The 13,147-nt window shown below is 29.5% G+C and overlaps 1 protein-coding gene and 1 pseudogene across 1 annotated transcript; both read left to right on the top strand.

Annotated features, from left to right (window-relative positions):
• Nucleotides 1-333: 333 nt before the first annotated feature.
• LOC149519140 (putative disease resistance protein At1g61300) lies at nt 334-3,933 on the top strand (annotated as a pseudogene).
• Nucleotides 3,934-4,958: 1,025 nt separating this feature from the next.
• LOC149519141 (uncharacterized) lies at nt 4,959-9,472 on the top strand. Its single transcript, XM_089759549.1, has 3 exons — nt 4,959-5,844; nt 7,740-8,444; nt 8,750-9,472. The coding sequence occupies exons 1-3, from the start codon at nt 5,161-5,163 to the stop codon at nt 8,948-8,950; spliced, it is 1,590 nt and encodes a 529-aa protein (XP_089615675.1). The 5' UTR covers nt 4,959-5,160; the 3' UTR covers nt 8,951-9,472.
• The last annotated feature ends 3,675 nt before the right edge of the window (nt 9,473-13,147 follow it).

The raw sequence follows: 13,147 nt of genomic DNA on the forward strand, positions 1-13,147 counted from the left end.
CATATTTAAACAAAAAAAAAGAATGCATTTATAAGGAAAAAAGTTAAATAAATAGATTCATTTAAAAATTGAGAAAATATTAGATAGATTAATGATCAAAATATATACTATTCCCTTACTCTAACACATGTAACATACATTCTTAGTATACGCATGAACACTAAATAATTTCTTCCATTTGCAGAATTTTCAATTTTAGAGTTGATTTCTCTTCTACTTCACAATTGGCTCCCAAAGCAAGTAAGGTACATTGCAAACATTCACAATTGCATTCGTCTCTCTATCTGTTTTTATGTTTACTAATCATTAAAGTTGTTTTCCAATCTCAGATCATCAAAGAATGGCTGCTGAATTTGCTGCCTCTGCTGCTGCCAATGCTGTAGGAAACCTCACAACAGAATATGCATCACCTTATGTTAGTTACTTTTTCCGATTTGGGAAAATTGTTGAAGAATTCAAGAATCGGAGAAATGAACTTGAATTGAAAAGTGATCGGGTAAAAAATGATGTCGAAGAGGCTATAAGGCAAAATGAGGTAATTGAGAAGGATGTCCAAGACTGGCGAAAAAGGGCACAGAAAGAACTGGAAGAAACCCAGTGTTTGGAACCTGAAATCGAACGTATGAAGTGTTTCAACTGGTGTCCAAGTTGGGGTTGGCGATATTGCTTAAGTAAGAAAGTGGCAAAGAAGACGATCTCTATCGATAAACTTCTTGTGAGTTGTAACTTTCCACGGGTGGGCCACCGTGCTCCTCTAGAAGGAATAGAATTCTTCACCTCTAAAGATTTCATGCCTAATGAGTCTTCAAATTCAACTTTAAATGACATCATCAAGGCTCTAAACACTGATGGTGTGAACATGATTGGATTGTATGGAATGCCACGGGTGGGCAAAACAACTTTGGCAAAAGAAGTTGGGAAGCATGCTAAAGAACAAAAACTCTTTGATAATGTTGTGATGGTTACAATGTCCCAAACTCCAAACATCAGCAATATTCATGACAAAATTGCAGAATTATTACGCTTCAAATTTGAAGCAAGTACGGAGCAGGAAAAGCAGAAGAGTTATTGCGGAGATTGAAAAATGTGAAGAAGATCCTCATAATTATTGATGATGTTTGGAATGAATTTGAATTGCAGACTGTAGGTATTCCATTCGGTGTTGAACACGAGGGTTGCAAAATTCTTCTGACCACACGTCTTCAACAAGTCTGTGTTCGTATGAATTGTCAAAAGAAATTTCAACTGGACATCTTATCCAAAGATGAAGCATGGGCTTTGTTCAAAGATACTGCTGGTCTAAAAGATGTTTCTTCGAGATTGAATGATGTAGCCCAGGAGGTTGCTCGTGAATGCATGGGTTTGCCTCTTGCAATTGTGACAATCGGAAAAGCTTTAAAAGGTGCAAGTCTAGATGGCTGGAAAGTGGCAAACAAGCGACTCAAGGACTCAAGAGATTTAGACAATGAAGAGGTTTCTCATGGATTATTCTCTGATATTGACTTACCTAAAGACTTATTAATTGACGACTTACGGAGGGAAATTCGTGAAGCACTAAGAAAACTCCAAGAGTCTGGTTTGTTACTGAGAACTGATGATGATGATGATGAATTAAACGTAAGAATGCATGATGGTTCGTGATTTTGCTCATTGGATAGCACCTACAGGGAAACATATATTCATGGTAAAAGAGGGGTTGATGGAATGGCCTCTAAGTAAAAGTTGTGGATCCCATACAGCAATCTCCTTTTGGAGCAGCAACATAAATATTTTTCCTGAAAATTTGGAATTTCCTGAACTCAAAATTTTGATTTTTGCAGGAAAGACTACAGTGAAAGTTCCGAATGCATTTGTTAAAGGAATGAAAGCCCTTCTTTGTATCTCGAAAATGTCATTTTCTCACTAGAAGTACTTCAATTCGTATCAAATCTTCGAAGTCTATGCTTTCTAAATTGCGGGCTGGAGAACATCTCATCATTGAGTAGTATGGAAAAACTTGAGATTCTTGCATTTTCTAATACTAATATTTATAAGCTACCTGAAGAATTAGTGGCATTGCGTAGACTAAAATCGCTACGTTTTTCTTATTTTTCTATCTCTAGAAAGAAACAGATCGATTTTCCCCCTAATTTGCTATCAAGGTAATAGTAGATGTCAATTATTTTTTATTATATTGCTGAAAATTAAGTATTTAGTTTTATGTTATTTATTTTTCTTTTATTTACTTTATTATAAGTAATTTGATTTTAGACTATAGGAAATATATCTACCATAAGCTTTTGGTCACTTCCATTTTTATGAAACATTCGAAGCTGTAGTCTTTCCATTTAAAAAAAATGCTAGTATATAAGATGATTGTCACATGAATTATGAAATAGTAAAAAATGCTCAAACCTTTTTAATAAGAAAAGGTACTGAAAAATCATGATGTATTTGCTGAGATAATTAAAATTAACTTATGTTTACTTCTATTTTTATGATTCACTTGAAGTGTTTGATAATAGTTTTTTGTATTTGTGTAACAAACAGGTTGACATCACTCCAAGAGCTACACGTCGGATGTGAAAACAATGTTAACTTATCGGAGCTGAATTCATTATCTCGTTTGACTGCACTGTCATTGAGTGTTTCTACAGCTCAATGTTTTCCAGAAACTTTTGTGTTCCCTAAACTACAAAGTTTCATTATTGCTGTAAATGAATATCATCCATTTATGCAGGGGCTAAACTTTAGAACCTTGGAAATTACTGAATTCTCGTCTTCATTAAGTGCATTCAAGGAGTTGTTTTGCAATGTGGAAGAGTTGGCTCTGAAGAATGTTGTCATGAAACACAAAAATATTGTCCCAAACATAGATCCAAAGGGCCTAGAAGAATTAACTTCTCTTGAGCTTGAAGATTGCAATAATATGGAATGCTTAATGGATACAACACGAGAGAAAGGAGCAACCACTGCGTTCTCTAATTTGGTGAAATTGAGAATGGTGAAAATGACTCGTTTGAAAGAATTGTACCATGGTCCGCCTCCGATTAGCTTCTTACAAAAGTTAAAAGATGTGACCGTTGAAGATTGTAAGCGGTTGAAAGTGGTATTTGAAATGAATAGTCTTCTTAGAAAGGGAGAAATTAGTCAGACACCGTTACTCTCAAATTTAACAAGCTTGAATCTATCATTCTTACCAGAATTGGAGAGTATATGGAAATTACAATCAGCCCATCAATGTCATGCAAGCCTCCAAAGTCTAAAGGATGTAAACATTGGGGAATGCAGTGAATTGAAATCCATCATCCCGCCTTGCCTTGCTCAAAGTTTGTTGCACCTACAAGAACTCGTAATATCTGACTGCGATAGATTAGAGCAAGTCTGTGATTTTCCCCAAGAAATGGTTGAGCTTCAGGTACCTTTTCTCTTTCCATTTCTCCTTCAATGAATGATGAGAAATTACTAAATTTTATATATTGATCATATAATTAACTTTTGTTGAAGTTTAAAAGAAAGAAAGTTTAATTAAATTATATTAATAACTAATCTACATGTATATTTATTACATGGCTTGCAGGTTGAGAAAACAAACACTATATATCTTTTTTTGTCTTTATTAACACACTTTACAAAATCATTGTATTTTTTCTCCTTTTTTTTGTTGTTTATTTAAATAATATATTATTTAATAACTACTATTATTACCTTGGTATGTATGTCTTGTCCATATATTTATTTACATTTTCAATCAATGAATTCATGTCAACTACCACCACTTTCTAATTTAACTATTTTGGAGCTAGAGTTTTTACCAGAATTGAAGTGGATATGGAAAGGGCCCACCCATCGTGTTAACCTCCAAAGTCTTAAGACTATGAGAATATGGGAGTGTGCGAAACTGGCATATCTCTATCTGACTCCCCTTGCTCAAAGTTTGGTGCATCTAGAAGAACTCGAAATAAAAGATTGTGGCACTTTGGAACATGTAATCTTCGGAGAAGCAGAAAATGAGGGTCAAAGTTTGCTACAGAGACTACAAATTTTTAGACTTGAAAATTTAGAGAAGTTGAGTAGTTTTTGTTCAGAAAATGTTGTCATGTCACTATCTTTGAAGGAGTTCAAAGTTCTCAATTGTCCCCAATTATCTGAGCTTAAGACGTTGCAGTCCCATTTAAAGGTACTTCTCTTATACTGTCATTTTGACTCAATTTTGTTTATTTATTTTAGTAATAATTAATTGAATTATTTATCTCATAACACAAATGTCAAAATTTAGTACATTCACATCTACATGTAAATGTATTATACAGTATTATACATAATTAGCTTTTGTTGAAGTTTAAAAGAAAAAAGTTTTATTAAATGTATATTGATTACATGTCTTGCAGGTTGAGAAAACTAACACTACGTATCTTTTTTCTCTTCATTAACACACTTTATAAAATCTTTGTATGTTTATTCTCATTCTTTTTATTCTTTATATAATAAAATATTATTCAATAACTATTATTATTGAATTGATAAAGCTCTTAAATCGTATGATTTGGGGAAGGGAAAAAAAGGAAAAAAGAAAGAAAAAAATAAGAAACGAAAGAAGAAAATGTAGGAAGTAAAAGAAAAGAAATGAAAAATAAGGAAAAATAAAATTATTTAAAAAGTTTAAAATTTTATAATCTATTAGTATTAAAAATTAAATTAATAAAATTATAATTATATCAATTATTTTTTACTTTTACGCATAGCAATAATAAAATTTTATTTTAGTTTTACACACACCATTAATTATGTTATAATTGTGTTCAATTTATATTCATATAAAAATTTATGGATAAAAAATATATATAAAAATATTTTTTTATTGTCATGTTTAATCGTATCCATGTCCTTTATTTTTAAAATTATTGTGTTATTGTGTCCATGTAGTGTCATACCTATATTAGTTATACTCAGTTTAATTTGAATTGTTTAAATTTTTACAGTAATGAACTTTCAGTGAAAAGTGAAGGATAAAAATAATCTTTTAGCTCAAATCTTTCTTTTTCCTAATAAGAGATATCTCATTATATGTTTCGAATTTTGTTGCTGTTTTCCTTTATATTGTGAATCTATCAGGATGTTCCATTAAATTGTTTCAAGGAATTATTATGCAATGTCCAAAAACTTACCACGGATGCAATCATGCATCACAAAAATCTCATTCCAAACGTCGATTCGCGGGGTCTACATGAATTAACTTTTCTTACACTTAAAGATGGTAAAGAGCTGGAATGCTTGATTGATACAACAGATCAAGGCCATGTCTCAACCATTCCACTGCTGCCAAATTTAACAAATTTGAAGCTGAAGTCATTACCAAAATTGAAGTGGATATGGAAAGGGCCCAGCCATCATGTCTGCCTCCAAAGCCTGAAGGTTGCAGTAATTAGTGGCTGCAATAAATTGAAATATCTCTTCTCACCATCACTTGTTCAAAGCTTGGTGATGCTAGAACAACTCAAGATAGAAGACTGCGATGAACTGGAACACATTGCCACAGAGTTGGAAAGCGATGATAGTATAGAATCAGACAGTGGCCTTCTCCATCCTCCGCCCTTGCCAAAATTGGCATCTCTTGAAATACATGGTTGTCCACGACTGCAGTATGTCTTCAATGTCGCAGAAGAAAAGAATGGAGTTGATCATGCCATTGCTCTCCGTCGCCTGCAACATCTACGACTTGAAAACTTGGAAAATTTGAGTAGCTTCTGTTCAGAAAACTATCCCATTATGTCACCAACCTTGAAGAAGTTAATCATTGTGGTCTGTCCTCGATTGGAAAATTTCATTATTCAACTACAAGTCCACAAACAGCTTCAACCAAAGGTATTGTTACACTCTTTTCCTTCAATTGTAGTTCGAGATTTTGCCTTTGGTATTTGTTTTACATACATACTAGCTTTTTTAATCGTGTTATTATTTTCTTAATTTAAATTTATTTTTTAACTTTAATTTTTTATATTTCCTCAATAAAAGAATATGCAAACTTTTATTAATCAACTATATAATCATACATTTATAAATTTTAAGGTACGATTAAATGATAGCATTCACTTATTATCATTTAAAGTATAATCTTTTACAAAATTTCAAAGAATTATGCAAATGCTTTCTTTTTTAACAAAAAATATTTTGTTATTTAGCTAAATATAAAAAATTTTGTTACTAATTATTTATTTTTTGATAAAAAAAAGAAAGGGTCAATCTTTTAATAGTAAAAAATTAATAATTATTTTTATGATAATGTTAATATGGATATAAAAAAGATATCATTTTGTTAAATTATAAGACATTTATATTAATAGAATATTCATAAACTATTAAATCTTATAAAGTTGAACCAAAAATAAAACATAAAATAATAATAATTTCTTTTTCTATATATATTTGATTGAACAATCAAGCATATATAATTATTAATTTGTTCATAACCATTTGCTTTTTATTAATTATTATTTTTTACATACTTCAACATATATATTTGCTTTTTATTAAAACATAAGTCAAATATACATGTATCCAAAAAACCAAATATACGAATTGAGGACGCATATACAGTTGAAATCTCTTGAACTTATGCATAACAAATATCCAACTTAACTAAATATATATATAAATATATAAATCAATTTTTTTAGGATAAATCAAATCAAATGCATATATCATATAATAGAAATAACACCAAATAAACAGTTTGAAGAAACAAACAAATGGAGGAAATAAAAAAATAAAAAAGAAATAAAATATGAAAAAGAAAAGTAATGAACCATACCTATTACCGAGTTGAAACTAATCCAAATGTACTTTCGTTTTCTTTCCATTATTGAAATTTGATAAAAAAAAAATCAATGTCATTTAAGCAAAAATTATATAAAAATAAAACAATCCAACACCATCACATACTTATTTTTGCAAATAAAAAAAAAGAATAATAAAGGCAAAAATGGACTTACTTCTTCATAGTATGATGTGGTTTACTCTTCTTTCTAACATTTGTCCATTCCCGTCAAAACTAATAAATCATAACTGTCAAGTAAAAAAAAGGCTTGTATTTTTCAATTTTTAATTCTAATAACAACAAATAAAATAAGCTTGGCTAGAAGGTGACCTCTCATTTTATAAACTCTTTATTTTCAATTTTAGATTCTGATTTCATCAAATAAAAATTTAATAAATATATATATTTGGAATTATGATTAAATTTAAAAAAAAAAGATAAATTATGATTTAGTATATTTAAATTTGAAACTTATGTAATATTTTCAACCTTTGATAGAGTTTGGTTTGAATTTAAATAATTATGCAAAAATATTAAATTTAAATAATTTATTAAATAGAATTATTTGATGGTAGATAAAAATATATTAACCATATAAATACATATATTTTTGGAACTATGATTAATGTAAAAAGAAAAAATAAATTATAATTTAATATATTTGAATTTAAAATTTATACAAAATTTTTTTTATAGATTTTGATTTTAATTTAAATAATTATTTAAAAATATTAAATTTGAATAATTTATTAAATGGAGTTATTTGATAAACAATATAATAATATAAACATCATCCTACATGTCATAAAGAGAAGTTATTCACATAAATGTACTTATATATATATATATATATTAGATTTTGTACTTTTGAAGTCATATATTATTTGACCATTGTAATTTATTCAAATTTTAATGAAATTATGATATTTTTATATTTATACAGGAGTTACGATTCTCTGAGTTGGGACAAGACAATGTGTGTGACACTATTAATTGGGAGAATATATTTCAAATTCAAGGCGGACACTTGTTCTCAAAGATAGAGATTTTAAATCTAAAGGGTATACATCAGTTGCAGAGTCCCATCCAAGTTGCAAGCCTTCCTTATCTTAAAGACTTAAAAGTGTCAAGTTGTAAAAGGCTGAAATCTCTCTTCTCTTCTATGCTTGCTTCAAATATGCCGCAATTGAAAGTTTTGAAAATAAAGTGTTGTGAGGAGTTGGAAGAAATCATTGAAATGGACCAAACTTCAATAGCATCATCATCACAGAGTCATCTCCAACCTATATCCTTCCCTATTCTTCAATTTATATCTATTTCTGGGTGTAGCAATTTGAAAAGCTTGTTTCCTATTAGTGTCGCCCGTTCTTTTGCCAACCTCGAGAGAATCCAAATTGAAGGGGCTTCTAAACTAGAGCAAGTCTTCGGGTATCAAGGTGAACTAAACATTGAAGATGATCAAAAGGGAATGGTGCTCCCTAAATTACAAATTTTGAATCTTCATGAGCTATCAAGCCTAAAGAGTTTTGCTCCAATGGGTTATCATTTCCGATTCCCTTCTTTGTTTCATTTTAAAATAACCAAATCTCCCAAGTTGACCAAAAGTGTCATCATGGATTCAAAACATCCTATGCCTGCCATAACAGAGGTACCTAACCGACTTTTTTTTCTAACTATTATGCTTAATTAATTAATTTGTTGTTCTTGATCATATTGATACTAATGATGAAATGATGATGCATTGAAACAAAAGTTATGTTAGTAAATAACTACATATTATTATGAATTGGATGATTCTTTTATATACACACAAGTCATATGCATAATTAATTAATTAATTACTTCTAGCATTATTTACTTAATAAGAATTGTCTTTATTTTTTGTGTATCCTCGTGACAAGAAAACGGAAATTTAGTACTTTATGTCACTTTTTTGGGTAATTTGTTGTGAAGGAACCCCAACAAGTTCAGAATAATACAACAGATAATACAACAGAAGGTTTCACCACAATGGAAGAAATAGTTGATAATCAAACCACTTGCAATGATATAATTTGGAGAAGCTGTGAAGATCAAGTACCACAATATATGACTGTGGGACAAACAAGGATAACGTTACACAAGGAAGTGAAAACTTCAGGAGAAACTTGTTAGCTAAGCAGGTAAATAGGGATTTTTTTTTCCATGTACTGTGGTGGATTTACATGGTATTGTGGGGTGTCCCTTGAAAAATAAAAGAAAATTTAAATAAAATTTTGTGTTGGATACCCATAAAATTTTTTTTGGAGACTCCTAAAAATTAAAAAAATAAGAAAATTTAAAGGAAATTTTTCCATGAACATCCAAAAATTTCTTCTAAACATGATTTTAATGGATAAAATTAATAAACCCATCGACGGTATTTTATATATTATAAGTGAACATTTTTTGACAAAAATCTTGAATCCACCATTGTCCATGTATTTATGATTTCCTTAATCAAGCTTCTTGTTTAAATTCTTATTGATTCTTTGCCTCAATGTAGGTGATTGATACTTGATTGTGCTCATTATCATTTGAGCTTTTCTGTTTTATGGTACTGTCAACTGATTGGATCTCTGCTTTTTCAGCTTTACTTTGCAATGAAGAAGTAATTTATTCTATGTTGCATTGCATTTGCTTGTTTGATATTGTGAAATAAAGCCATATTTAGCCATTCATTTAAGACAAACTTCATGTATATATATATATATATATATATATATATTTTAATATTTGGACTCGAACTCAAGCTTGCATATCTCATAAATCCTCTTCTTATCACTTGGCCAAGAGATTGGTGGCGAAATTCATGTACTCTTAAGAACCATGGTTTTTTGTGTTCAGTTTAGTTTGCTGGTTCTTTATTAGTTGCTTGTAGCAGCTTGAATGGATGACTAATACATAGTTATGTCTACTTGCATGTCATAGATAGTTTTCTATGCTTGTTTTTATTGTGGTGATTTAATAATTAATTCAATGATAAGTTATTTATACGTTACATTATATGAACTCACGTGATAGGCCAATAATGTACAACTAACGGCTTAACACTTACATACTTTTTTTTATATTCTTTTCATTTTCGTTTTTTCTTAATATAATTAAAAAGAATTCGATTAACCATGCTTATCATAAGTAGTGATTATGGTATATAAGTCATGGGGAGGGGAGATTTTTAATTTCTAGTTTTAAATTTCAAATTAAAGCCAGAAAATCATTCTCCTTATTTCTAGTTAAGATTATATATGACTTCTTTTGGTTATTAGAAAGCAAAAAAGCTAGTCTCATTGCAAAGCGTTCGTGAGTTCCAAAAAAATGCATGTAAATGGAAATTTGAGGAAATTCTTTACTTACTAATTTTTTTTTATGAACTTAATAGTATAAGGAAGTATTATATTCCTATAAGAAAATCATTGAATTAAATCAAACAAATAAATCAACAAATAATTTAATAAATTTAATAAAAAATTAAATTAAATTCATATATGATGAGAAATTAATTTAAAATTTTAATATTATCAGATTTATAAATATTATAAAGTTGATAATGCATAAAGGTAACTTCCAAAAATATAAAAATATTTCGTTTTATCACTAACTATTTAAAAAAAAAACAATGAAAAAAATAAAAAGTGATAAAATTAAAGATTTATAAGATAAATTAAATTGATCATTTGTATCTTTTAGTTTATATTTGCATCGTTAATTTGCTTCATGTTACATCACATGCGTTTTACTATTCTCAAAAAATAGATAAAGAAGTAAAAGATGCTTTTGAAAAAAATTATTTTTTAGAAATAAAATAAAATAATATCCTAAGTAAAATATTTCTTGAGATCCTACTTAGATTTTGGAGAAATTCTCAACAATTATTCTTTACCAAAGAATATTATCTTTGGTTTTAAGGATTATCATGAAAATACCCAAATGAAAAAACATTTTTCTAAATTTCATCTAGTTATTGAGGAATTTAAAAATGTTTCGAAACAAAAAATTTTCATTTGATTCCTAAATAAAGCAATTCTAAAAAGGATGGAAAAAAAATGTTTTAAGATAATAAATGGGATTTAAGAAATTATTTTTAAATTTTAAAATTAAGGTAATTTTTTTATCAATAATAAAGAATAACATGCTATTAATTGGTATTGTTTTTTAATGGGTATTATGGGATGCTAATCCTTATCCACATGCAATTGTACTTCTAAACTTAGATGTGTTTTCACATACAAAAAATATATTTTTAATAAGTTTTAGTTAAATTTAAATTTTTAAAGCGATTCTAAAAAAATTGACAAAAGGGGGGTTTTATAATAATAAATGGGATTTAAGAATTATTTTTAAATTTTAAAATTAAGGACATCTTTTATCAATAATAAAGGATATTATGTTATTAATTGGTACCATTTTTTAATGGGTTTTGTGGAATGCTAATCATTCATCACACATAACCATAATTCATGAACCTAGATGTGATTTTTTAAGCAGATTGTGTATAGTTTTGACTTTGTTACCATAATTGCCATAATTGAATAGTGTTCAAGCATGGAAGTTGAAGGTGGAATACTGTTCTATACATCCTCCTCATACCCTCTTTGGCAAGAGTTTCTGCAACAATTAGAAGAAAAAAAGGTCCTGAATGAAGTTGCTCATTCAAGTATACGCTAACCGAGGCAGGATGGATGAATGTAACCATGGCTGACAAAGCAGATTTTTGTAAATCTTGAGGGAGTGGAGAAAATACCAAGGCTGTGTTGACAAGCATTCATCTGGACAGAGAAAGGAATTATGTATTTTGCGCATGTGACGCCGCGGATTTTGAAAGAGAAATGAAACTTATCCAACATGAAACAAAGCATTGCTATGATCAACTTCAGTATTGCTTATCTCATAATATGACTTATGTGTTGATTTTGGCTAACGTATCTCCACTAAGATCATTTCTTTTTAATCTGAAAATTAGTTTGTTTCTCATTAATCAGTGAATGGATCCATATGTAATTATTTTTATTGGTGGTAAAGGCTGTTTAAAGCTCACAAAATAGACAAAGACTCGAAGGATACTCCAAAAATTTGCTTGCTTTTTTCAGAATATTGTTTCTGCAAAGAGCAGATGTTGATTTCTGTATATCATTGTTTGAGAAAATCATTTTCCCTATATTTTCCATTTTAAAATTCAAAATTTTTTGTAATAAGGACATCAATTGCAAGTTCTGGTCAAAGGGCAACAACATGTAGGAACTAGGGAAGAAGTGATTTTGCTGAGAGCTTGCTAAAAAAACTATGGTTCTATCGTAATTGAGCTTTCTGTAAAAAATATGATTTTGTCTAACTACATGGTTCTGTCTTAATTCTTTTGCAGATACAGAAATAGTGATTAAATATGTAGGCTCTGTTTTCTTTCCCCTTCTAGATATCAAGTTGATTTTTCAGTGACTTGTTCACCTGTTGTGGGCAGTTTCAGATCGGAATTGCTAAGAGTTCAGGTGCTCAGCGAAGTTTCAGAGGTTCTCCTTCAATTATTGATTTGTCAATGATATTCCATGTACTAATTCAGCATGTCTTTTAAATTTCAATTCTCAGGCATGGCTAATTTTGGTCTATCTGTGACATTTGTGCCGAATCCAAATTTTTTTTTTATCGGGAGTGTCCACTTATATATATATATATATATATATATATGACGGATTTATCAATTTTGCTGATTGAAAAGGTGGCAACAGAAAATTTTGGAGGTGTGCAAGAAAAGTTTTTCTGTCAAACAATCTTGTTTTCCAATCCACGGACACCCTATTTCAAAGCATGGATCCACCTCTGCTTCTGGTGACACCAGCATGCAATTCCTCATCTTAGTTATGTTTTCTGTTTTGCCAGTTATGTTGAAGACCTCAGGTAAGAGACAATGGCACAAGGGCGTTTGCAACATGATGTCAATGACGCCATCAGGCAAACTGAAGAAATTGAAGAGGATGTTGTCCAAAAATCAATAAATTGATAGTATAATGACAAATTTTAATATTAAATCAAAATGTAGTGACAAATTTGATCTTAATCCCAAAGTTTTTTATTAATTTACTGTTAGCAAGCCTCAAATGATATTCAGAGTATTTGATGCGTATATACTAATTATAATTCTGTTTAAAGAAAAATTTTCTACCATTAGTTGGAACCTTTGTAACAAAGCTGTAAAGTATAAAGGCAATACGTTTGGCTTGGTCTTGTTTCTTTTCTTTGTCTAAACGAAAATGACAGAAAAAAATTAAAGGATGGGTGTGGCATGTGGGGGTCGGGAGAGTTGGGATTGTAATTGCAGGGGGCAACTTAGTATTGCTT

The sequence above is a fragment of the Durio zibethinus genome, chromosome 4, assembly GCF_047325235.1.
Source record: "Durio zibethinus cultivar Kanyao isolate XHJ-2024 chromosome 4, ASM4732523v1, whole genome shotgun sequence".
In the NCBI taxonomy this organism is placed as follows: domain Eukaryota; kingdom Viridiplantae; phylum Streptophyta; class Magnoliopsida; order Malvales; family Malvaceae; genus Durio; species Durio zibethinus.

What these genes read in the sequence shown, in the direction of transcription:
- LOC149519141 (XM_089759549.1), top strand. Translation starts at nt 5,161, where the DNA reads ATGCATCACAAAAATCTCATTCCAAACGTCGATTCGCGGGGTCTACAT. An exon ending in ACAAACAGCTTCAACCAAAG is followed by an intron (nt 5,845 to 7,739) that starts GTATTGTTACAC and finishes ATATTTATACAG; the next exon opens with GAGTTACGATTCTCTGAGTT. An exon ending in CTATGCCTGCCATAACAGAG is followed by an intron (nt 8,445 to 8,749) that starts GTACCTAACCGA and finishes TTTGTTGTGAAG; the next exon opens with GAACCCCAACAAGTTCAGAA.